The sequence below is a fragment of the Bolinopsis microptera genome, chromosome 10 (assembly GCF_026151205.1).
Source record: "Bolinopsis microptera isolate Bmic1 chromosome 10, MBARI_Bmic_1.0, whole genome shotgun sequence".
NCBI lineage: Eukaryota > Metazoa > Ctenophora > Tentaculata > Lobata > Bolinopsidae > Bolinopsis > Bolinopsis microptera.
In genome coordinates, this window is record NC_087081.1 from 9,154,914 (window position 1) to 9,177,792 (window position 22,879).

General features: G+C 40.7%; 1 protein-coding gene across 5 annotated transcripts in view; it reads left to right on the forward strand.

Moving 5' to 3' along the window:
* Positions 1-22,879, forward strand: part of LOC134822467 (mast/stem cell growth factor receptor Kit-like) — a 63,884-nt gene that overhangs the window by 21,285 nt on the left and 19,720 nt on the right. For 3 of the 5 annotated variants that reach the window (XM_063833565.1, XM_063833566.1, XM_063833569.1), the window contains 14 exons: positions 12,829-13,036; positions 13,578-13,746; positions 14,005-14,153; positions 14,826-14,930; positions 15,282-15,422; positions 15,625-15,705; positions 15,827-15,904; positions 16,876-16,979; positions 18,866-18,932; positions 19,089-19,246; positions 19,373-19,460; positions 19,787-19,895; positions 21,771-21,919; positions 22,089-22,221. In XM_063833565.1, the coding sequence (XP_063689635.1) occupies positions 12,829-13,036; positions 13,578-13,746; positions 14,005-14,153; positions 14,826-14,930; positions 15,282-15,422; positions 15,625-15,705; positions 15,827-15,904; positions 16,876-16,979; positions 18,866-18,932; positions 19,089-19,246; positions 19,373-19,460; positions 19,787-19,895; positions 21,771-21,919; positions 22,089-22,221 (1,739 nt within the window). The remainder of the gene's footprint in view (positions 1-12,828; positions 13,037-13,577; positions 13,747-14,004; positions 14,154-14,825; positions 14,931-15,281; positions 15,423-15,624; positions 15,706-15,826; positions 15,905-16,875; positions 16,980-18,865; positions 18,933-19,088; positions 19,247-19,372; positions 19,461-19,786; positions 19,896-21,770; positions 21,920-22,088; positions 22,222-22,879) is intronic. The other 2 variants (XM_063833567.1, XM_063833568.1) reach the window with 1 other exon arrangement.

Here is a 22,879-nt window from a genome sequence, read left to right on the forward strand (position 1 = left end):
GTAAGTACTAGTAAGTACTAGTTCTGCTTCTAACGATATGACCGGATCCAGGAAACATAATAAAGGCGTGGTGTCCTGGTACGTATCCTTACTCTGGTCTACATCCGTGACTGTCGTGAAAAGGGGGAAATTTATCAGCTGTCTCGCCTCTCTCTCTCTCTCTCTCTCTCTCTCTCTACAACAAGGCTTCAAAGCGTACGGGACTGTGACAGAAAAGAACGTGCCGTTTTGTAATTCTGTGTTTAAAACCCTCTCCACAACATTCCAGCTCATGTGTGAGTTTTGACGGGGTGAACCCTGAGATCTGTGATAGGATGGGATCCAGTAAACATGTTCTAGAGTAGAGCTAACCCTGATCACGTGACACTATAACCCTGATCACGTGACACTATAACCCTGATCACGTGACACTATAACCCTGATCACGTGATACTATAACCCTGATCACGTGACACTATAACCCTGATCACGTGACACTATAACCCTGATCACGTGACACTATAACCCTGATCACGTGACACTATAACCCTGATCACGTGACACTGTACTATAACCCTGATCACGTGATAGTATAACCCTGATCACGTGACACTATAACCCTGATCACGTGACAATATAACCCTGATCACGTGACACTATAACCCTGATCACGTGACACTATAACCCTGATCACGTGACACTATAACCCTGCGTCATAGCCCCGGACCACCTCGCTCCTCACATCTGTCACGTGACACGAGAGATGTGCGGAGAGTCCAGGAGATGATAACTGTCCTGCAGATGTTTAACAGAACCAGTAATATTTTACTGTATTTATTCTCTGAATTATTATCACGACAAGATCTAAGTGTACAAGTTACGTACTCTATCTTAGTCTTGGTATACACATTATTATAGGCGGGTGATTGTCCGCACATGATATTATACATAATATACATGATTTGACAGAATAACATTGTTATAAAGTGCATAAGTCTCCGCCAGTGCGCCGCGCCACCCAGTTGCAATGTTCTACATTTATTTTTTCCTGTGAAATACACGCTCTCCACCGATAATGTATATAAATCCCTACTATACCAGTGTTTCGGTACAGTTCCGGTACAGTGCTTGGTTATAGCCGGAGTGTATAATTACATTTTTAATAAGCTGCTTTCTGTTACGGACAAAGCTTGTGAATGTGTGTGTACTTAGTGTGTGCCAGGGTAATTAAAAGTTGAAATAGAGAAATTATCAGTGAAATGATGAAAGTGATTCTAATTATCACTAATTTGAACTTCTTGAAGCTACATGTGTTGATTATCCAAGTGTACTGTATATTGTGGTATTATATGGGCGGAGTATGGTCTGATCTGGTTGTGTATCTTACATCATGTACAGTAGGGGGGGGGGGGGGGGGGTGTCACGTCCGTCTATGTCCGCTTGTCTCATAGAATCCAAAAAGGACAGGACATAGGCGGACATAGGCGGACATAGGCGGACATAGACGGACATAGGCGGACATAGACGGACATAGGCGGACATAGGCGGACATAGGCGGACATTAATGGACACCTAAATTGCTAAATAAAATGTTCAATTTTTGCTGTTATAGGGGGATCATGTTTTTTGTCCGTTCGGTACCCTATATTTTCAAAACGGACAAAAAATAGAGCGGACAAAAACGGACAAAAACGGACAAAAATGGAAATAACATTTAGATGCTTCCTCCTCCTACTCTTCCTCCTCCTCCCCCTGGGTCTTCCTGATCTTCCTCAGTCCTCTTCCTCCTCCCCTCCTCAGTCCTCCTCCTACTCCTCCTCCTCGTCCTCAGTCCTCCTCATCAGTCCTCAACAGTCCTCCTCCTCCCCAGTCCTCTTCCTCCTCCTGAGTCCTCCTCCTGGGTCCTCCTCCTGGGTCCTCCTCCTCCTGGGTCCTCCTCCTCCTCTTCCTCCTCAGTCCTCAGTCCTCCTCAGTCCTCCTCCTCATCCTTCTCCTCAGTCCTCCATCCTCCTCCTCAGTCCTCCCCCAGTCCCCCTCCTCGTCCTCCTATTCAGTCCTCCTCCTACTCCTCCTCCTTCTCAGTCCTCCTCAGTCCTCCTCCTCCTCCTCTTCCCTCTCAGTCATCCTCCTCAGCCATCCTCCTCAGTCCTCCTCAGTCCTCCTCAGTCCTCCTCAGTCCTCCTCCTCAGTCCTCCTCCTCCTGGGTCCTCCTCCTCCTCTTCATCCTCATCCTCTTCCTCCTCGGTCCTCAGTCCTCCTCCTCCTGGGTCCTCCTCCTCATCTTTCTCATGATCAGTCCTCCTCCTCCCCAGTCCTCTCCCAGTCCCCCTCCTTCTCCTCCTCCTATTCAGTCCTCCTCCTCCTCCTCCTCCCCAGTTCTCCTCAGTCCTCCTTCTCATTTCTCCTAAGTCCTCCTCCTGAGTCCTCCTCCTGAGTCCTCCTCCTCTTCCTTCTGAGTCCTCCTCCTGAGTCCTCCTCCTCCTCCCTCTCAGTCATCCTCCTCAGTCATCCTCCTCAGCCATCCTCCCCAGCCATCCTCCTCAGTACTCCTCAGTCCTCCTCCTTCTCAGTCATCGTCAGTCCTCCTCCTTAGTCCTCCTCAGTCCTCCTCCTCCTCCTGGGTCCTCCTCCTCCTCCTCCTCCTGGGTCCTCCTGGGTCTTCCTGATCCTCCCCAGTCCTCTTCCTCCTCCCCTCCTCAGTCCTCCTCCTACTCTTCCGCCTCGTCCTCAGTCCTCCTCATCAGTCCTCAACAGTTCTCCTCCTCCCCAGTCCTCCTCCTCCTCCTCCTCCTCAGTTCTCCTCAGTCCTCCTTCTCATTTCTCCTAAGTCCTCCTCCTGAGTCCTCCTCCTGAGTCCTCTTCCTCTTCCTTCTGAGTCCTCCTCCTGAGTCCTCCTCCTCCTCCCTCTCAGTCATCCTCCTCAGTCATCCTCCTCAGCCATCCTCCCCAGCCATCCTCCTCAGCCATCCTCCTCAGTACTGCTCAGTCCTCCTCCTTCTCAGCCATTGTCAGTCCTCCTCCTCAGTCCTCCTCAGTCCTCCTCAGTCCTCCTCCTCCTCCTGGGTCCTCCTCCTCCTCCTCCTCCTGGGTCCTCCTGGGTCTTCCTGATCCTCCCCAGTCCTCTTTCTCCTCCCCTCCTCAGTCCTCCTCCTACTCTTCCTCCTCGTCCTCAGTCCTCCTCATCAGTCCTCAACAGTTCTCCTCCTCCCCAGTCTTCCTCCTCTTCCTGGGGCCTTTTCCTGGGTCCTCCTCCTGGGTCCTCCTCCTCCTGGGTCCTCCTCCTCCTGGGTCCTCCTCCTGGGTCTCCTCTCCTCCTCAGTCCTTCTCCTCCTCCTCCTCAGTCCTCTTCCTCCTCTTCCTCCTCCTCCTCCCTCTCAGTCATCCTCCTCAGCCATCCTCCTCAGCCATCCTCCTCAGTCCTCCTCCTTCTCAGTCCTCCTCAGTCCTCCTCCTGAGTCCTCCTCCTCCTCAGTCATCCTCCTCAGTTCTCCTCCTCCTCCTCCTAGGTCCTCCTTCTGGGCCCTCCTCCTCCTCCTCCTCCTGGGTCTTCCTGATCCTTCTCCTCCCTCTCAGTCATCCTCCTCAGTCATCCACCTCAGCCATCCTCCTCAGCCATCCTTCTCTGCCATCCTTCTCTGCCATCCTCCTCAGTACTCTTCAGTACTCTTCAGTCCTCAAAATGTTTGTCCGCTAATGTCCACCAATGTCCGCTAATGTCCACCAATGTCCATCCAAGTCCGCCAATGTCCGTCCGGGTCCGCCAATGTCCGTCCGAGTCCGCCAATGTCCGTCCGAGTCGTCCGAGTCCGCCAATGTCCGTCCGAGTCCGCCTATGTCCGTCCGTGTCCGCCAATGTCCCAAAAAACACGTCCGTTGTCTCATAGAATCCAAAAAGGACAGGACATAGGCGGACATAGACGGACATGACACCCCCCCACAGTAATATTCGGCAGAGTTTTAACTTTATTATCAAGTTTTATTACGCTTGAGTGGCAATCGCAAGAAAAATTCTGGAAACATCATATTATTGACTATAATAAGGACATTTTTCATTTCAGAATTCAAATAAATTTTACATCAGTGTATTACAATAACATTTACTCAAGACTAAAATATCTACAATGAGGCAACAACATGATTAAAGAAGATTAGGGAAATGTTAATGAAACTCAACACTACGAGACTGCAGCAAGAGTGAGAAAATGTGTGTAAAACACTATTCAAATCTATTTCGGCTGAACCAAAACACGACGGTAAACCATAATGACATAGGTGTCGACCAAAATATCAGGAGGTGACCGGGATTCCCGGTACCGGGAATCCCGGTACCGGGATTGGCAGTTTTCAGCTATCCCGGTCCCGGTCCCGGTCCCGGTCAACCGGGTCAAGTCACATTTTTCATCCCGGTCGCGGTCCCGGTCCCGGTCAAATGCTGATTTATGATCCCGGTCCTGGTCCCGGTCCCGGTTAATTCAGGATTCTTGGTCCCGGTCCCGGTCCCGGTCCCGGTCAATCACTCAAATTTGCCGGGACTTTGACCGGGATCTTTTACATAATTTCATTCACTGTGCTTTTAAGTTTTTACTTTCATTCATCGTGAATTTCATCTTTAAACAACCTCTGAGCCAAATAAAACAATGTTTAAAATTGCTAAACAAGTTTAGGTAACTAATATCGTTACATAACTCATAAGTGCAAACTAACAATAAGTTTTCAACTCGAGCTACGCCCAATTGTCAATTGGAATTGGAGAATGAAACTGTTGAATAATTCCCAATAATTTGAGGGATCATTGACTGAGGAATGAGGAATGAGGGTGAACTTGAGTAATCAGTACATGAACATTATTGGTGTAGTACATTAGGCCCATGCCCCATATTGACGGGTTTTTTCTAGTTTTTTCTAATTTAATATTCTAGTTATTACTTATTCAAATTGTTCAATTATAATGTAAATGAAAGTTGCAGCTTTCAATATGAGAATACCAGTTTTGGTCCCGGTCATCCCGGTCAAATCCCGGTCATCCCGGTAAAATTGGATTGTTGGTCCCGGTCCCGGTCCCGGTAAGATAGAAATCCCAGAAATTATTGGTCCCGGTCCCGGTCCCGGTCACGGTAAATTGATAATCTCAGTCCCGGTCCCGGTCCCGGTCCCGGTCAAGTCACATTTTGTATCCCGGTCCCGGTCCCGGTCCCGGTCAGGCCTAAAATCATGTTCTTCTCTTTTCTTTAATATGATATTAAACAGATAAATGTTGTAAATATCGTAGGTATAACATACCATCGTAACTAATAAACAAGTCATAAATAAGTCATAAAATACACACTTGACACTTTACTTGTCTTAAAACTGAATAATTTATTATTTAACGAACACAATCGTATCTCTAATCTATCTAGCTATAAATGCAATAACTCTCATAATACTACTTATTACAATTACACATACTATATTTAGACATTACTAATTATTTAGACCGTACTTATTATAATTACTAATTACTATCGTAACACTGGTAATTGTATATAACCCGTCTGTATTTCCCACATACCCACGCACCACCCACTACCCAGTTGTTGATAGGATGCTTCATTGGATTTACACCTTTATTTTACCTTCGCAGTGTTTATACTGATACGTGAGGTCTCATAAGCCCAGAGAGTAAGTAAAAGTGATAATAATAGGACGCTATTGTCTTTAAGTCACAATTGTTTTGTACGAACAAGCGGTCAAGACAGCACCATGTTAATCCTAACAAACATCCTGGTATCTAAACTATGAAAGTTTCTATGAACACCATGATTAGAACATAACAATGATATTACTTTCTGTCAAGGTGATAAGTGGACGCAGGACGTGCTGTGACTCATTACTACATGGGTTTATACAGTAGTATCTAATAGAGGTGGTTCCCTGTAATTCAAACCGAAAATGAGCTGATTCTTAGTAATTTACATGGTACTGTACATGGTACTGTACATGAGTGTACATGGTACTGTATAACAACCATTTACCGTACAGTTTTGGGGAAGGAAAATAGATTTTTATTAATCGATAGGGGAGTGCGGTAAACCGGGATTTTTATCCTTGAGTCTAGGCCAGATTGCATGATTCTTCTGTGCACTGTACTGGTTACTTAAAACAAGTTGCATGGTTAACAAGCCAGCGTATCCCACTGTATACACTATTATACAATGTACAAGATACTTCTACCAAGTCATAATGTACATCGGGCTTTCGGGCCACTGCACCAGCTGGAACATATCTTTAATGTACGATATTTCTACCATTTGTAAGCTAGACCTACTTTACCAGTGTCAGTACAGGATAGCTAATCCTGATAATACTCTACCAACTTTAACAGTGTCAGTACAGGATAGCTAATCCTGATAATACTCTACCTACTTTAACAGTGTCAGTACAGGATAGCTAATCCTGATAATACTCTACCTACTTTACCAGTGTCAGTACAGGATAGCTAATCCTGATAATACTCTACCTACTTTAACAGTGTCAGTACAGGATAGCTAATCCTGATAATACTCTACCTACTTTAACAGTGTCAGTACAGGATAGCTAATCCTGATAATACTCTAACTACTTTAACAGTGTCAGTACAGGATAGCTAATCCTGATAATACTCTACCTACTTTAACAGTGTCAGTACAGGATAGCTAATCCTGATAATACTCTACCTACTTTAACAGTGTCAGTACAGGATAGCTAATCCTGATAATACTCTACCAACTTTAACAGTGTCAGTACAGGATAGCTAATCCTGATAATACTCTACCTACTTTAACAGTGTCAGTACAGGATAGCTAATCCTGATAATACTCTACCTACTTTAACAGTGTCAGTACAGGATAGCTAATCCTGATAATACTCTACCTACTTTAACAGTGTCAGTACAGGATAGCTAATCCTGATAATACTCTACCTACTTTACCAGTGTCAGTACAGGATAGCTAATCCTGATAATTATACTCTACCTACTTTAACAGTGTCAGTACAGGATAGCTAATCCTGATAATACTCTACCTACTTTAACAGTGTCAGTACAGGATAGTTAATCCTGATAATACTCTACCTACTTTAACAGTGTCAGTACAGGATAGCTAATCCTGATAATACTCTACCTACTTTAACAGTGTCAGTACAGGATAGCTAATCCTGATAATACTCTACCAACTTTAACGGTGTCAGTACAGGATAGCTAATCCTGATAATACTCTACCTACTTTAACAGTGTCAGTACAGGATAGCTAATCCTGATAATACTCTACCTACTTTAACAGTGTCAGTACAGGATAGCTAATCCTGATAATACTCTACCTACTTTAACAGTGTCAGTACAGGATAGCTAATCCTGATAATACTCTACCTACTTTACCAGTGTCAGTACAGGATAGCTAATCCTGATAATTATACTCTACCTACTTTAACAGTGTCAGTACAGGATAGCTAATCCTGATAATACTCTACCTACTTTAACAGTGTCAGTACAGGATAGCTAATCCTGATAATACTCTACCTACTTTAACAGTGTCAGTACAGGATAGCTAATCCTGATAATACTCTACCTACTTTAACAGTGTCAGTACAGGATAGCTAATCCTGATAATACTCTACCGTCAACGGGTATGAGTAAAGTGTTTTATTGGTTGAGCAGTAATCTCAAATTTATGTGTTTCGCATAATAGGTAAAGACTAAAGTAGCTGCACTGATGAACCACAATGGCCACTTACAATGGCTACGAATGACCAAATACCATGATGAGTATCATGTTTTACGCTAAAATCAAAATGTAGAACATTCTGGAAATTCAATACACTGATCAGTCAGGGTGACAGGCGCAGAATTCTCTGATTTTTATAAATTTGGTACCAAAAGTTGCCAAAAGGTGTGAATAATACAAATTCGACATTTCCGGTTGATATCCGGTTAATTGACCTTGAAACAGGAACCGGATATAGAAGCTGGGGATCCGACCGGAAATCGGAATCAGGTTCATCCGCGCATTCCGTTCTTTTATTTTCTGTTCATATAAAAATGTTGATGCTTGACCTAATCAAGATTACAACTATGTTGTATTCATTCTTACATAGTAACACTCCCCTGTTTCTTGCCTGTAGAAAATACGCCCATTAGATATACCTCCGCCACATTTTGATCTCATGAGATATGTCATCGCGATAAAGCTGTTGTCCTTGTTATCATGTTCAAATATGTACAAAAAATGCCATCAAAGTTTACCTGAGAGTGTATATTGGCAATGTATCTAGGTGTTCAAGTATCCTCAATCCTCATTCTGAATTTTATACAGCTCTTGAGCAATTACTTCTTTGTAATGAACTGATCTACTTTATCTTACTAAACATTAACATCTGAACATAAACCTAGCAAAACTCCAGATATTAAATATTTAAAATTCCAGCCAGATCAGGTGATATTATCAGTGTTATCAGGAGATGATTATATGCAAGCTATCAGGCACATGCATCCCGGAGGAAACTATAACTCCTCAGTAGCTCCCCGGCAGTATCTCCGCAGGACAAAGAGAAAATAGAAACCCATACCAGTAAAATATCCTTTAAATCTGCAGAAGCTAACCTATTCGTGCTGGGCGAATTCCGATAATTATCCCTCTGAAAATGACAGGTTTTGACAACGTAGTTTCCGGTGGTGGTAGTGAGCTATGAAGTGGGGCTGGCACACCACCTGGTTAACCCATGATGCGCAGCCAAACTTTCCCGCGCTTTCTTTTGAAGAGCTCCATCTAGACCCCTATCTATTAATACATATTTTTTGGCTGGTTTCACAGCTTTCTAAATTCACAGCCGTGTTTTGTCAAAGGGATATCCTAGGGGTGTGATTAGTGGTAAAGGGCTGGTCAAGTCAGAAGTGCAAATTGAATATGGTCTTGTTATCGCGCACACACATGGTTACACGTGCATTACACTGGTCGGCTCACTCCGGACAACTTATCCCCTCCCAACTGATGTGGGAGACTGTTAAACCTTTAAACTAGTGTCAGAGAGAGAGATAGAGAGTTGAAATTGTATCTCCAAATATTTTCTTTATCAAGCCTTAATATTATAAGCTTAATGTGAAAACTCAAGCTTAGATATAATAGGCCTTCTTTCGAATCTAAAATCTTGTCGGCTACTTTTTTCCGCAAATGTTTACTGAAACACGGAAACTGGGTTTATTATCTGTTTTGGTGGGGTGTTAAACATGAGTTGGGATATGGCCAGAGGCGGGAAATGTCAAGTTTCCTTCAGGAAATTATGGGGTATTTCTAGCGGGATCCCAAATATTTTCACTTTCAGGCTTTATATGTGAAAATTCAAGTTTAATTATAGGCTTTCTTCGAAAACTCAAAACTGTGAACCCAACTCCCAATTAAAACTAACGATATTTTCTATTTTTCCAGCCAATAAAAACGTTTTAATCTCAAGCCTTGTCACTGTCCAATTATGCAACTTGTCACTTTACCATGCCGACGGGATACCAGCATTTTTTACTACCAAAATAGCAGACTCGTGCACGTTACACATGTCTGACGCTATTTCTGGATCTAGTCCTGGGTGAAGTGAGTTTTATATTTTAACGAGCTAACGTATAGCTGATGTATTATATTATAACTACTGAATATTATTTATAATTACAATATTATATTCATTATTACATGGTGTGGAATATGGTTAGTAGGATTAATATATTGAATATATCATGAAGTATGTGGGTCGGTGTGGTCAGATATCTTACCTTCACCTTGGTCAGGTAAATGTTGTTTTACAACATGTATTAAAAGTGTTAAATCTGTGTTATCAAGTATGTTAAATGTACATTAAATACTGTCCACTGTGCGTGTTTTGGAGCACTGGAATGCGAAATATTCGGCTTGCAATCAAAATTAGCAGACTCAGGATATGGGATATCTGATTTTAGTGCCGTCGCGACCCTACCATCTGGTGGGGTTAATGCAAGTGCTTACCATGTTAACTGAGATTCTGACATTTCACCCCAGCTCCGTGTCTATCAGCTTGAGAATATTATGAGTGGATTTTACTATTACATAGCTTAGACAGAGATGTGTGTCTATGTTACTGAGCAAAGTTGGGACAAATTCTAAAGAGGAACTGTGAACCCTGGTGAAGGGGTATCTATTGTAGATCGGATTTAGTTCCGACCTAGTTGTATTTTGAGGTTACCAGGACTGATGCTACTAAGTCGTTGCTAAGCTAAGCTTACTGAGTTGTTACTTAGCTATAACTATTAACTAATCCGTTACTAAGCTGTTACTAAGCTGTTTCTAATATTTTGCACAGTTTAAAATATCCCGCACCTGTTACTGAGTCAACATGACGATAACATTTTGCAAATATGTTCCAAATACCAACACTCATCCGAGTTCCAAAAGGAGAAAGTAATACAAATTGTTTCATGACAAGACGTACTGACTGTATAACTGAGATAAGTATTAAGTACAATATGTTAAGCAATGTTCATCGCTCACTTCATGTCTCTCATAAGCAACTAATAATAATAATTATAAATTCTGAAGTAACTGGATATACAAAAACTAATATTATACAATAGACAAATTTAAAAGTGGTATAGAAATAAACCGATGTATCGGCACGTTTGTCAAGGTAAGGCTAGGAATAACATGGATCCGTCGTCAAATAACATTAACTTTCTTGTCAAAGGAAGACACGTTCCAATAAACAGGGTTAAGTTACTAAACTCATTGTTTAAATTTATCTTTCGTACATCAATGCATCAATTGTTGAAAGTTAAGTAGGTGAAGAAAATTACTCCTAGTACAGCTGTCAGTAACAAGAAAAAAAGGGGCGGTCAAAAAGGTATTTTGAGTAATATGACACTAATTTTGCAATAATACACGATAATACATTTTTATACAGATCATTTTTGGTAATGCAATGTGATCTGAATTCCTGGCAGGTGAATGTTACATTTTGCGATAAAACTTATCAATTTGGAAACACTTAACCTTTAATCAGGCCTTATAATCAGGAGATAATTGATAACATTGTACTTGAGTACCTAGTAAAATCAACTGGCATACAACAAACTAGCCGCTTACTGCGTATACAATGATATTTTATCTCTAGTATCAGTAAAGATACATCTTCACGATCTTCACACCAGTTTCTAATACTAGTGTCCAAGTAATAACTTCCTACTTGAACCTTAATGAGGTTTAGACAGAGTATCAGGTCTAACATACTTCACATAACTAATTAGATTACCCAACTACTGCACCCCCCCCCCCCCAACTACTGCACCCCCCAACTACTGCACCCCCCCAACTACTGCACCCCCCCCCCCCCCCAACTACTGCCCCCCCCCCCCAACTACTGCACCCCCCAACTACTGCACCCCCAACTACTGCCCCCCCCCCCCCCAACTACTGCACCCCCTCCCAACTACTGCATGTTTAGCCCCAAGTGACATGTTTAGCCCCAAATAACTTAACCTTTTGTATACAGGCAGGTTGGCAAAACACTCTCCCTCCATTGATACTGCACCTGTTTCTAGTCTTACCACAACAAGTTCACAATATGATCAGCTACAATATCTTCACTACAGTATCACTTTGAGCTACTATGTCACCGACATATCACTACTTCGTGTCGTTTAGTAGCGACTCTATTAGAGCACTGTATGGCTACTACTACTGTGTTACAGCATACTTCAACCAGTCCCAAGAGGCGAAATTCCCCCTGTTCCGGCTTCCTTCAAACTACTTCCATTTTCTACAACATCTCAACTAAATTACCACTGACATTAGGAAACAGATGATAGAGATTTGGACACAGTTAGTTGAGAGAGATCAGTCTAAAACACCCCCTCAGGGTATAATTACAGTTCCCTCTAATCTGAACCCGTTCTTATAGCACATTAGTCTAGTCAAGGAACCTGTACTTGCTTACACATCCTACTCACATAATCACATATTAATATGCTTTACACATGAGGGACATAAAGATGTTATAAATTGGCTTCCAAGTAAGTAGGAGGGATGCCGTATTAGTTTTTCACCTTGCTTTTTTTCCGAGGGTATTAATAGTTCATACTTTCGCCGGTGCTCTTTGTCGTACTCGAGAAAAAGTTTTCGTTAATAAGTTCACACTATGTGAACACCGTGGACTGTATGTCTTATGTGACACTGATTCTTGCTAACAGTGTGCCACAGTGCTTCTTTCTGACGATGTTACTAAGTGTTATTAAGACATTATTAAGTATGGTAACTCAGCTAAAATAAATAAACCTATTAATAATAACAGTCCTAAATACGGGAACCCATGATGGGCCTGTTTCCGGATAGCTTAGAAACCAGACAACATTGACGTTATTATTCCTTTGAGAAAATGTTGATAAAAAGTCAAAATTGATTCATCTTTATAACATGTTTATCACAAAGTAGTAGTAGACTACTGTAGACTGTTAAAGAGTTTTAGTAACCGTATGACACGTGACATGTGATTCCTGTCTAATACTCACCTCGACTATCAACAACGAAGCTGCTAAGATTCTAATGACTGCACAATCTCAGTTAAACACCGGGATCTGAATCTGGGTCTTCACCGTCAGATTGCTGAGATACTCTAACTTTCTTTTAAGTGTATGGAACTTTTAAAATTTCTAGGTCAGCTAGTTAGCCCTACGTGACGCTTTCAATCAAAATTTCTATTAGGTGATAAAACAATTTTAGGGGTCAAACACGTGTGGGAGATATCAAATTCAGTTAAACTTTCGAATTTTTAATCTTTTCTAGAATTTAGTTTCGGGAACATTCACCTTACTTAATTTCACAGAACAACGAAGACTACGACGTGACGCAGGAAGTCAGAGAAGCAAGGAATAGAGTTTTTGGGCATCTTGAAATCAAGGATGGGACAGCGAAGAGGGAAGGCGCGTACGCGTGCCGCGTAACCGCTAACACTTTAGCACCTGCTGGTGTAAACAATGCTCAGGCTCTCTCTATCGGGAGGATATCAGAACCGATTGTTGTCAAAGTTTACTGTAAGTTCTTCATTATATTTTATATTGCTTTACAATACTTTTTACAGTTTTTACTCCAAGTAACATCTAAGATGTAACTTTTATTGTTATTTTATTTGAACTTTCCTGGATATTTAAATAAAAATACTTCCTCTACGCCTGGCAATGTATTTTTTACTTATACTTTAACGTGAACTGATAGGGTAAGTATCACCTGCATTGGTCACAAAGCTGTTTTGCTAGCTGCTCGCACTCCTTTGTGTAAAATACCCATAATGCTGATTGTTCCTTTCAGCTATACGATTTACAATGAAAATAATTGTTCGGTCTGAACAAATGTTTGACACAAAGAATTGAGCAGCGTTTCGTAGTCATTAGCAAACATTTAAAAAAATGAGTCTGATTCTTAATGACTTTAATGGGTGCCTCTTTAAATGCTATTTACTTGTGTCTACGGAAAGATAAGCCAATCAAGACTTTCGTTTTGCAGTGTCTGACGTGTTTTGGTCATATGCCCCCCCCCCCCCCCCACCATCACTATTTCACTATTTCACTATTTCAGCTGAACAGCTAGAGTTTGAAGATGATGATGCTTTCCACGATAAACACAAGGCTAAAATGATAGAAGATTACGTTACAAAGAACTATGTAGATATAAGCTATAAAGTAAAGTCAGTCAACCCTAAGAGGGAGTTGATAGTCACTGTGGAAACTGATGATACCATTTTGCAGTGAGTTATGAGCTAAAATATTTAATTGTGTTTGGATTTTTCAACATTTAAATACATTATTTTTTAAGTGTAAACTGTGAGTGAAGTAAGAGTTATTCGGAAAGTTAGATCGCAACGAAATAGATTAGATAAATCATAAGACCTTCTCAGCCAGCTTTAAAGATATACATTATACAATTTGATTAAATAATCGATTAATCTCCATATAAACGTTTGATAAACACTTTTCATTTAATTAACTTAATAAATTACACCCAGGTACCTGGACATTCGCGCGAAACAAATGATGTATATTTCTCTGTTCGGCGATACTGACTACGAACAAGGGGTTTCTAAACATTTCACCGTCTCCGTTTACTATGAGGGAGAAGAAAATAACAAATTACAAAGAACTTGGACCGTTTCAGGTTGGTTTCTGTCATTTCATTTCATTTCAACAGTGTAAATTTCACGACTTTACATCCAAACCTATCAGAATATTTCATTGACCTTTGATTTAAAAATAATAGAGTATAGAATCTAAATTGGCTCTCTAAAGTAGCCTCTAAATTGTGTATCCTCAGGTCCTTATGTTAAGGTTACCTCGGATTGGAAAAAATAACTGTGACCTTTTTTCAAGAAAACTTGAAAAAATTACCTTAAAAACCGCAGGAAACACTGAAAAAACCTTTAAAAACACCGAAATAAAACCTTTAAACCTTTAAAAAAGAGAGAACCTTAAATCACAACCCTGCTCTAAAGAAGCCTCTAAATTTTGTATCCTCAGGACCTTACGTTAAGTCACATCGAGGTGTCAGAACATCTTCAGTTTAGGAAAACTGATGAACAGGAATTTTTTTGAAAAAAAGGAGGGGGTGGGGGTCATTCGGGAAAATTTCGAAAAGTACCGTGGTACTTTTTTGTTATTCCATTCGTGAAGGAGGTGGGTGGGTGGTTATTTTCAGAAATTTCGAAAAGTCAGCATATGTTCCATCAAAAAAGTACTGCAGCCCCCCCCCCCCCCCCCCTCCGTATAGACTTTAAATTGCCTCTCTAAAATAGCCTCTAAATTGTGTTTCCTCTAAATTGTGTTTCCTCAGGACCTTATGTGAAGGAGTTGGTCAGTACAATATTCCGGCCGGATTTAGACCAAAGTAAGGAGGAATTTGAGAAGCCCTTCTCTTACTTCGTTCTTGGATCTTGTGGTAAGAATGTTTAACCTCTTACTCTACATTGAGTTAGTCATGGCTTATAGCTTATATCAGAATAGCTGAAGTTTATTTACTTATTTGAAGGTCGAAAGCGTGCACCATGTTTATTGGCATGGCAAACCTTTTACCGTTATTTATTACAACTCTTATCTCTCAACTTATGTCTAATTATACATCTGTTTTAGAAAATGTACTCTAATTCATTACCATGATAATATATCCTTGCATTATGACTTTAATAAACCTTCACAGCATAAGTGATGAAACCCCTGCACGGTTTCTTACTAATATGGCGTGAAATTGTACCCACCAATTCAATGATTTAATGTTTGTTCACTTTTACAGAGAGCTTCGTCTACAGAGTTCACTTTGACGGCGGAGAGGAACAAGTTCTCAGTTTCAACGGGGAATTCTCCGACACTTACAAAGAAATCGAGTATCAAAGTTATACGTTGAAGTACAGATTCATGAACAAGTACTCCTCCGGTAAGTGAATTTAATATTTTTAGGTTTTTTTTGTTAATTATAATTAAACCAAATGAATTACAGTGAGATTGTAGAACGAGGAACTGAGACCTGACCAAGTGTTCACTGGATTAGATCTTAACATTACATTTTATTTATGCTTACATTTTACTTCGGAATCAGTAACTAATAATGCAGTAACTAATTAATTCATTTTGTCCAGGAGATCTACGAGAGAAGAATGCATTTGTAGAATTGAGCTTATCAAGATCATACTACCACATCAACAGCAGCTATACTGGAAGTAAGTTTCAATGTGTTGAAAAATCTGAAACTTAGAATATGACACTTTTAGGTTGACTTTTTTAGAAAAAATTAGTAGAACTTGGTCACGTCATGAGCTTATCTTCTTTATTTTATTTCAGCCACGGATTTGGATATAAACGTTGGTTGTGAGGGTGACGCCAATAAAGAGATTGGACCCGACAACATCTTTTTCCTAGGTATGTGATTTTATAAGACTACATGATGTGTCAACGGGGGCAGACGGCAGGTGTTAAAAAATAAAAACAGAAAAAGGAATTAAGAAGGAAATCGGCCGTGTATTCCGTATACTAAAGTACATTCTTGGCTGTTGTCACTGCCCCTCTTAAATAAATTGGTTGCGCCATATTCATTTTACTGTAATTTTCAAACTTCTAAAATTACGATAACATGGTCGCCAATAATTGCTACTCAAAATGGTCTTATGGCGGACGGTCACACTGAAGGATTGAGAGTTTGTAAGGCGCGGAGCAAAATGTCATCAAAAAAGCGCGCATCACGTATCCGTCCGTGAGAATTTAATTTCAGGGTGGGTAAATAATATCTTCCTGGCCCCGATATCTGAGCGGGAGTATACTTGTGCTTATCTGAGGGGTGTTTCATTATCAAAACGGTATAAAATATGATTGGTATGTTTCTAACGGCAATTAGTCTTAAGTCTGTGAAGATGTGACCTTATCGTCAGGTTGCTGACATGAGTTGTGACTCACCACCCTCAGATGAATACCTTACATAAGTCACTCGCTAGTGACGGTGTAGGCTGTAGTGATCTTTAAATTAGTTTGATCTCAGTACTGATGAGAAATGCATTAAATTCTGTCCATGTGTAATGAAATCATGTGGGGTTGATTTCGGAACTGAATGATCTCTCATTATTTACTCCATCAGATTAGTTCTTTTACTGATTTAAACCAAAAATCCCGAGCACAATACGATTTAAGACAAAAGCAGCGATTTTAGGTTGAGTACAAGCTCAATGAAAATCTACAAACAACAATAATTAAAATTATTATAAAATCATACCATACACAGGAGCTGGGTGTAAGTTAAAGGTGGGTGACTAGTGACTAGTGCTTCTATCGGGATATTAGTGATTACACTACTGCTTCTAACAAATAGTACAGTTATAAATAACATTATCCCTCCGCAGGACTGCCCCTGTTTCCTTCCGACATTACTGTCCTTCGGCTAAACTGTCTCTCCTTCGACCAATCAAGCCCGGAGTCTTACTTCGGACCTCTTACGGTGGGACGCGTAAGTAGGCTTGCTTTTTGCCGTTTCTCTCGCCAGGCTGTTTTCGGAAGTTTCAGGTTTTGGAGTTTTGCGGAATTTTTTCGACCTAAAAAAAGGAATGACTGTTTGCTAGAGTGCTCTGTGGTTTGCAACTTTTTTAATCGAACTTGCATATTTCTAAAGTCTGAGGAAGTTTGTTCCCAAAAGTATAGTTGTACGGGATTATTCTTCATGCTCCGTTATTGTGACAGAAGGCAGGGATAAGGGAAACAAACGGGACAGTCTTACCTTATCCTTTGTAATCCTGTTTAAACCTTAGCTAAATTAGTAAATTATTGTGTTGGAGCCAACCAATTAAACTTTACAATCGAAGTCTAAATTTTAATTTACATTTGATGGCTCTATTTTTTTTCTAAGAAAAAGTTATCCTTTCCGAGGGATGAGATTTTGAAACGGCAATGAGCAATGTGCTGTATATGTGAGTAAATATGTACACACTTAAAGTATTTGTTCACCACCACTCAGATATTGCACATAATTACTATAATTATGTATAATACAATGTTTAACACACACTATTCTGCACTTTTCGTTGATTGATCAATAGCCAATCTGGTACTTTGCAACTCTTCACACCCCACTGCAGGCACGAATAATGAATAATAATTGTTTCATGTAAAGCAAATTCTTCATATAATAAAGCTCACTTCTTTTCTATGTTGTGCCGAATAAATCATGTAGAATGTAGATAATGTCGCCAGGACATTGCCCCCCTTCTTTTATCTTCAGCCACGGTTAGTTTTGTATACATCTTTTATTGATATCTTTTTATCTCGGTGAACTTGGTACTTTAGGGTAGCAGTGTATAATCAAAACAATAGTCTGAGTTTAAATTGTGTTCATGATAGCTCAAACTCTCATTATATTTTTTCTGCGTTCATAGAACCGATGATTTATTACTGTTAAGTGCTCTTTTTTTGGTGAGCTGTTGACATATTTTCGTTGGAAATACTCTACAATATAATCAGTGGATTCCAGGAGAACATACCCATTACACGTTACAGATAAAAATCAAGTGTTTTTGACACTTCGAATTTTCAATTATTTCTTATCTTTCATAGTCTAGATTTAGGAGAAGGTTTTGCTAGCACGTATACTATTCGAAGAATGCCTATAATAAACTGCAGTTGTATCTGATCTGAATGTGAAGTTCCCACCTCATCTTGGATTCTCAAAGTATGGCTATCAGCCAATTATAGGGCTATTAGCCCACCATCATTGCCATTATAAATTTGTTGCTAATATTAACTCTGTTGAGTTTAATTAATCGTTGTTTTAATCTCACTGATTTTGTGAATGCAGAATGTTGTTCATGAACTTATTTTTTGCTGCACGTTTTTAATCGCTTTAATAACTTACTAATACATAATATTATTCTAGACTAATCGACTATAACATTGCTTGAAATTGCACGTGCAACTTATGCATGTCGTAAACACAACAGATCCTCATTTTAAGCGAGAGATAATCTACAGTAGTAATAGTAGGCATTCAACCCCATCTTTATTATGACAAATATAAAGACAAGATTCAATAAAACATGTTCCATAGTTCCAAATTGTATATATTATTTGTGGATCTGTTGTGTTTACTAGATAATATCTTTTCATTTTCATGCAACTGTGCCTGGTTCTTTACTTACCATTTTAAGCTCCGTTATCAACGTTTTAGGAATGTCCAAACTCCGAATGAATCGTCGAGATGAAATTTATTTCTGATTGTTATCAGCAACTTTGGGTTGCCTTGTAGGGCGCGTGCTCATTTTGTGTTCAAATTCATCATTTTGGACATTCCTTAAACGCTCTCACTTTTCCCATTTGCAAGTTTGTAACACGATTCTTTCTCAGAAATCTCGGCATCTCTGTTGCAAGACTCAGGGAAACCTCTACTCAAATACTTATCTCTGGTTTAACGGTTAGTTTAACATCTAACCAATTTTATAAAATCGTAGATTTATCTCATTTTCTCAAGGATCCAGGTCATGGATATTGCATAGATTAAAAACGTTATTATCTTTAATCAGCAAAAATAATAATACATTCAAAGTGCTTAAATATATCCTTGTCACAGGTGAAATTGTTCAACCCGATGATCTTCAAGTTGTTCAACCTGGAAACGCTGAAAGAGAAGCAATAAAAGACCTAGCAATAAGACCCCTGTACGACGACGAGGCTGGTGATGATGTAAAGCGTTACACCTGGTTTCAGGAAACTGTTGGTTATTATCAGGTCAGTATTATTTTTAACATAACCAAACAATTATTTAGGCTATTATATTCGATTAGATATTATAGAGTAAGACATTAGACAAATTACTAATTTATAACTAAATTACTCACTGTGAATTATTGTCAGTGTTTTGTGGGCACGTACACTTATGAGATAGGAACTGGAGATAAGCAACCCCGGTATCCGGTTGTAAAACACAGAAACTACAAGATGGGTAAGCTAACAAATGTCATTATGTATGAGCATTATTATACATATAGTTGCAACTATTACTAAGGTATTGGCAGTTGTGATCGAACAAATCACTTGACACAGCTGTGTAAAAATGTAGTCATGATTCATAAGTTAGATCCGTACAATTCGACCGCAAACTTTTAGCCCCGACCTATATTATTATACTGGTAATAAAGTTCACAGAAGTCAGAACGTTAACAGCTGAAGATAACACCTTATCAGTGTCTTTTTATGTTCTCAATAAATTCTAACAGTCAACATTACACAAACGATATAAATTATAATACTGATTATCTTCAACGTCAGGTTTCCAGATATCTCCAGATTTCTTTCATAAACAGTTGACTATCGATCTAACGAGAACAGAAAGCTTTATACCCAGCCTCATTCAGAAAGACCTGGCCCCACTCATAAGGTGAGTTCAGTGACCGACAACTGAACGGGGGGGGGGGGGGGCCAATGGCATAAATGGAGAAAATGGAGAATTACTCATAGGTTTTTCCATTTTCTCCATAGAAATAGTCTCCATTTTATGCCATTTTATGCCATTTTATGCCATTGAAAACCTGAAAAATTTAGAATTTCGAGAAAAATTATTTAAAAAAAAGATATTTTCGGCCAATAATGAACAGAGTATCATGAAACATGGAGAAAAGTGGTTTTCAGAAAAACTTTGAAAAATGTTGACTTAGAAAATGTTCGGTCCGAGTCATTTACGATACGTACCTCCCGTATCGAGAGCTCCCGATTCCCAGCTCGTGTTGCAAAGGGGAGGCCTGCCTTCCGAGATCGCATTACCTCGAGTCCAAAATTGTGTATCGAGGGGAAGGTGTGGACTTCGAAAAACCGATAAAATATATTCGGCCAATAATAAACAGAGTAGCATGAAACGTAGAGAAAAGTGTTTTTCAGAAAAACTTTGAAAAATTTTGACTTAGAAATTACCCCTCGGTACACAATTTTGAACTCGAGGCTTCCCCCTGGTAATGCGATCTCGGAAGGCAGGCCTCCCCTTTGCAACACGAGCTCGGAATCGGGAGCTCTCGATACGAGAGGTACGTATCGAAAATGACTCGGGCCGAAAATTTTCTAAGTCAAAATTTTTCAAAGTTTTTCTAAAAACAACTTTTATCCACGTTTCATGCTACCCTCTTCATTATAAGCCGAAAATATTTTTTTGGTTTTTCGGTTTATCGAAGTCTGCACCTACCCCTCGATACACAAATTTGGACTCGAGGCTTCCCCCTGGTAATGTGATCTCGGAAGGCAGGCCTCCCCTTTGCAGTGCGAGCTTGTTTCGACTGTCGAGGATGTAGGTCTCACTTCTCAGTGCCTATTACTCTCCCCTATTACTCACTCCTGCTGTAGCCTGTAGAAATAACTTTACACTAGGCTTGAGTAATTATGAGTTTGCCTGAAGTGTGCCTCTACTAACCTAGTATAAGCATTTAGTAGCCTACTATGAGCTTTCATAAGCTTGTTACGCCCCTAGTAAGCGTAAATAAACATGTTAGGATGTCCAATTTAGGTGTTAAATGGTGTTAAAGATGAAATTTCGAAGACAAAATTCATGGCATAAAATGGAGAAAATGGAGAATTACTCATGGGTTTTTCCATTTTCTCCATAGAAAAAGTCTCCATTTTATGCCATTTTATGCCATTTTATGCCATTGGCCCCCCCCCCCAACTGAACCCAATTGGACCCAATTCCCACACACCCCCACCCCCTCCCCCTCCCTCACAGTATCAGGCCCCACACCCCCCCTCCCTCACAGTATCAGGCCCCACCCCCCCTCCCCCTCCCTCACAGTATCAGGCCCAACCCACCCCCCCCCCTCCCTCGCAGTATCAGGCCCCCCCCCCCCTCCCTCACAGTATCAGGCCCCACCCCCCCTCCCCCTCCCTCACAGTATCAGGCCCCACCCCCCCCCCCCCCTCCCTCACAGTATCAGGCCCCACACCCCCCCCTCCCTCACAGTATCAGGCCCCACACCCCCCTCCCTCCCCCTCCCTCACAGTATCAGGCCCCACCCCCCCCCTCCCTCACAGTATCAGGCCCCCACCCCCCCCCTCCCCCTCCCTCACAGTATCAGGCCCCACCCCCTCCCCCTCCCTCGCAGTATCAGGCCCCACCCCCCCTCCCCCTCCTCACAGTATCAGGCCCCACACCACCCCCCCCCCCCTCCCTCACAGTATCAGGCCCCACCCCCCCCCCCCCCTCCCTCACAGTATCAGGCCCCACACCCCCCCCCCCCCTCCCTCACAGTATCAGTATGTCCCTCTTTTTCAGACCTTCGCGGAATGCTTATACAGAAGGGGGTACGAATGTTACCGCTTATCAGATCACCAATCAGCTGGAGAAAGAGCTGACCGTAGTAAAAGGCAGCTGCGTAGGCTTGGTCGCCATGGGGGTCGTCTTCCCGCATGAGAAGATATCATGTAAGTTTTCATTAAATAAACTATTTAATTTATGATTACACATAATCATCATATTATATTTTATTGCATTCTATCATCGCCAACATCATTTTATAAATGTCCTGTCATATAATCGAATAACTATCTAACTCCTAAAACTGCTTTGCCTGACACAATTTCTCGTAACCAGGGGATGCAACAACCGGAACCAGCTCTGGATCAATGCTGTTCAGTAATCGTGAGTGCAGTGAAACTTACGTGGGGGAGACTATTCTCAATACTAGCGATGATTACAAATCCTTGAACCCATCCTTTAAATATAGGTTCGTGTTTGGGATAGGCTATCCACTCCGATAATCGTAACCGATAATTATCTCCGATAATTCGTTTAAAAAAGTTATCTGTTTATCTAGATAAAACATATTTTTATCGGTATAAAATTTCACTAGATATTACCGAAAATACTGCCACAATACCGTAAAATTGTAAAGAAATATTAGTGTTTTTGCCTTCCCAATTATCCAAGAAACAGTCCCAAACGTCTTCTAGTATGATAGAAGAGGTAGTTTACTTAGATGTGAGCTTAAGAGGTTTATTTACATTTGTATACCTTTGGAACTGTAGAACTGTATGAACTGTTGAAATCCAGAGAAGGTTATCGACATTGTTCTCTTGAGGGTGCTGGCGTTTTACCTTATAATCATTCTGGAGACGGGAACGAGCATGTTACTGTTAACAAGAGTCAAGAAATACCGGCAGGGCACTCAATTGAATTCCGTAAGTGTTCTGGGAGTGAAACATTGTCTTCAGGAGAAGGAATCTGTTGCTCCAAGTTATCAACAGGATAAGAAAATGGTTCACTGAATCACTTTAAATGCTTTACTGTTTCGAGAAGGATTGGTATTTGGTGCACTACTGTTCTCAGGAGAAGGAAACCCTTGGTCTACTGTTTGAAGAGAAAAGGTGCACTACTGTTCTCAG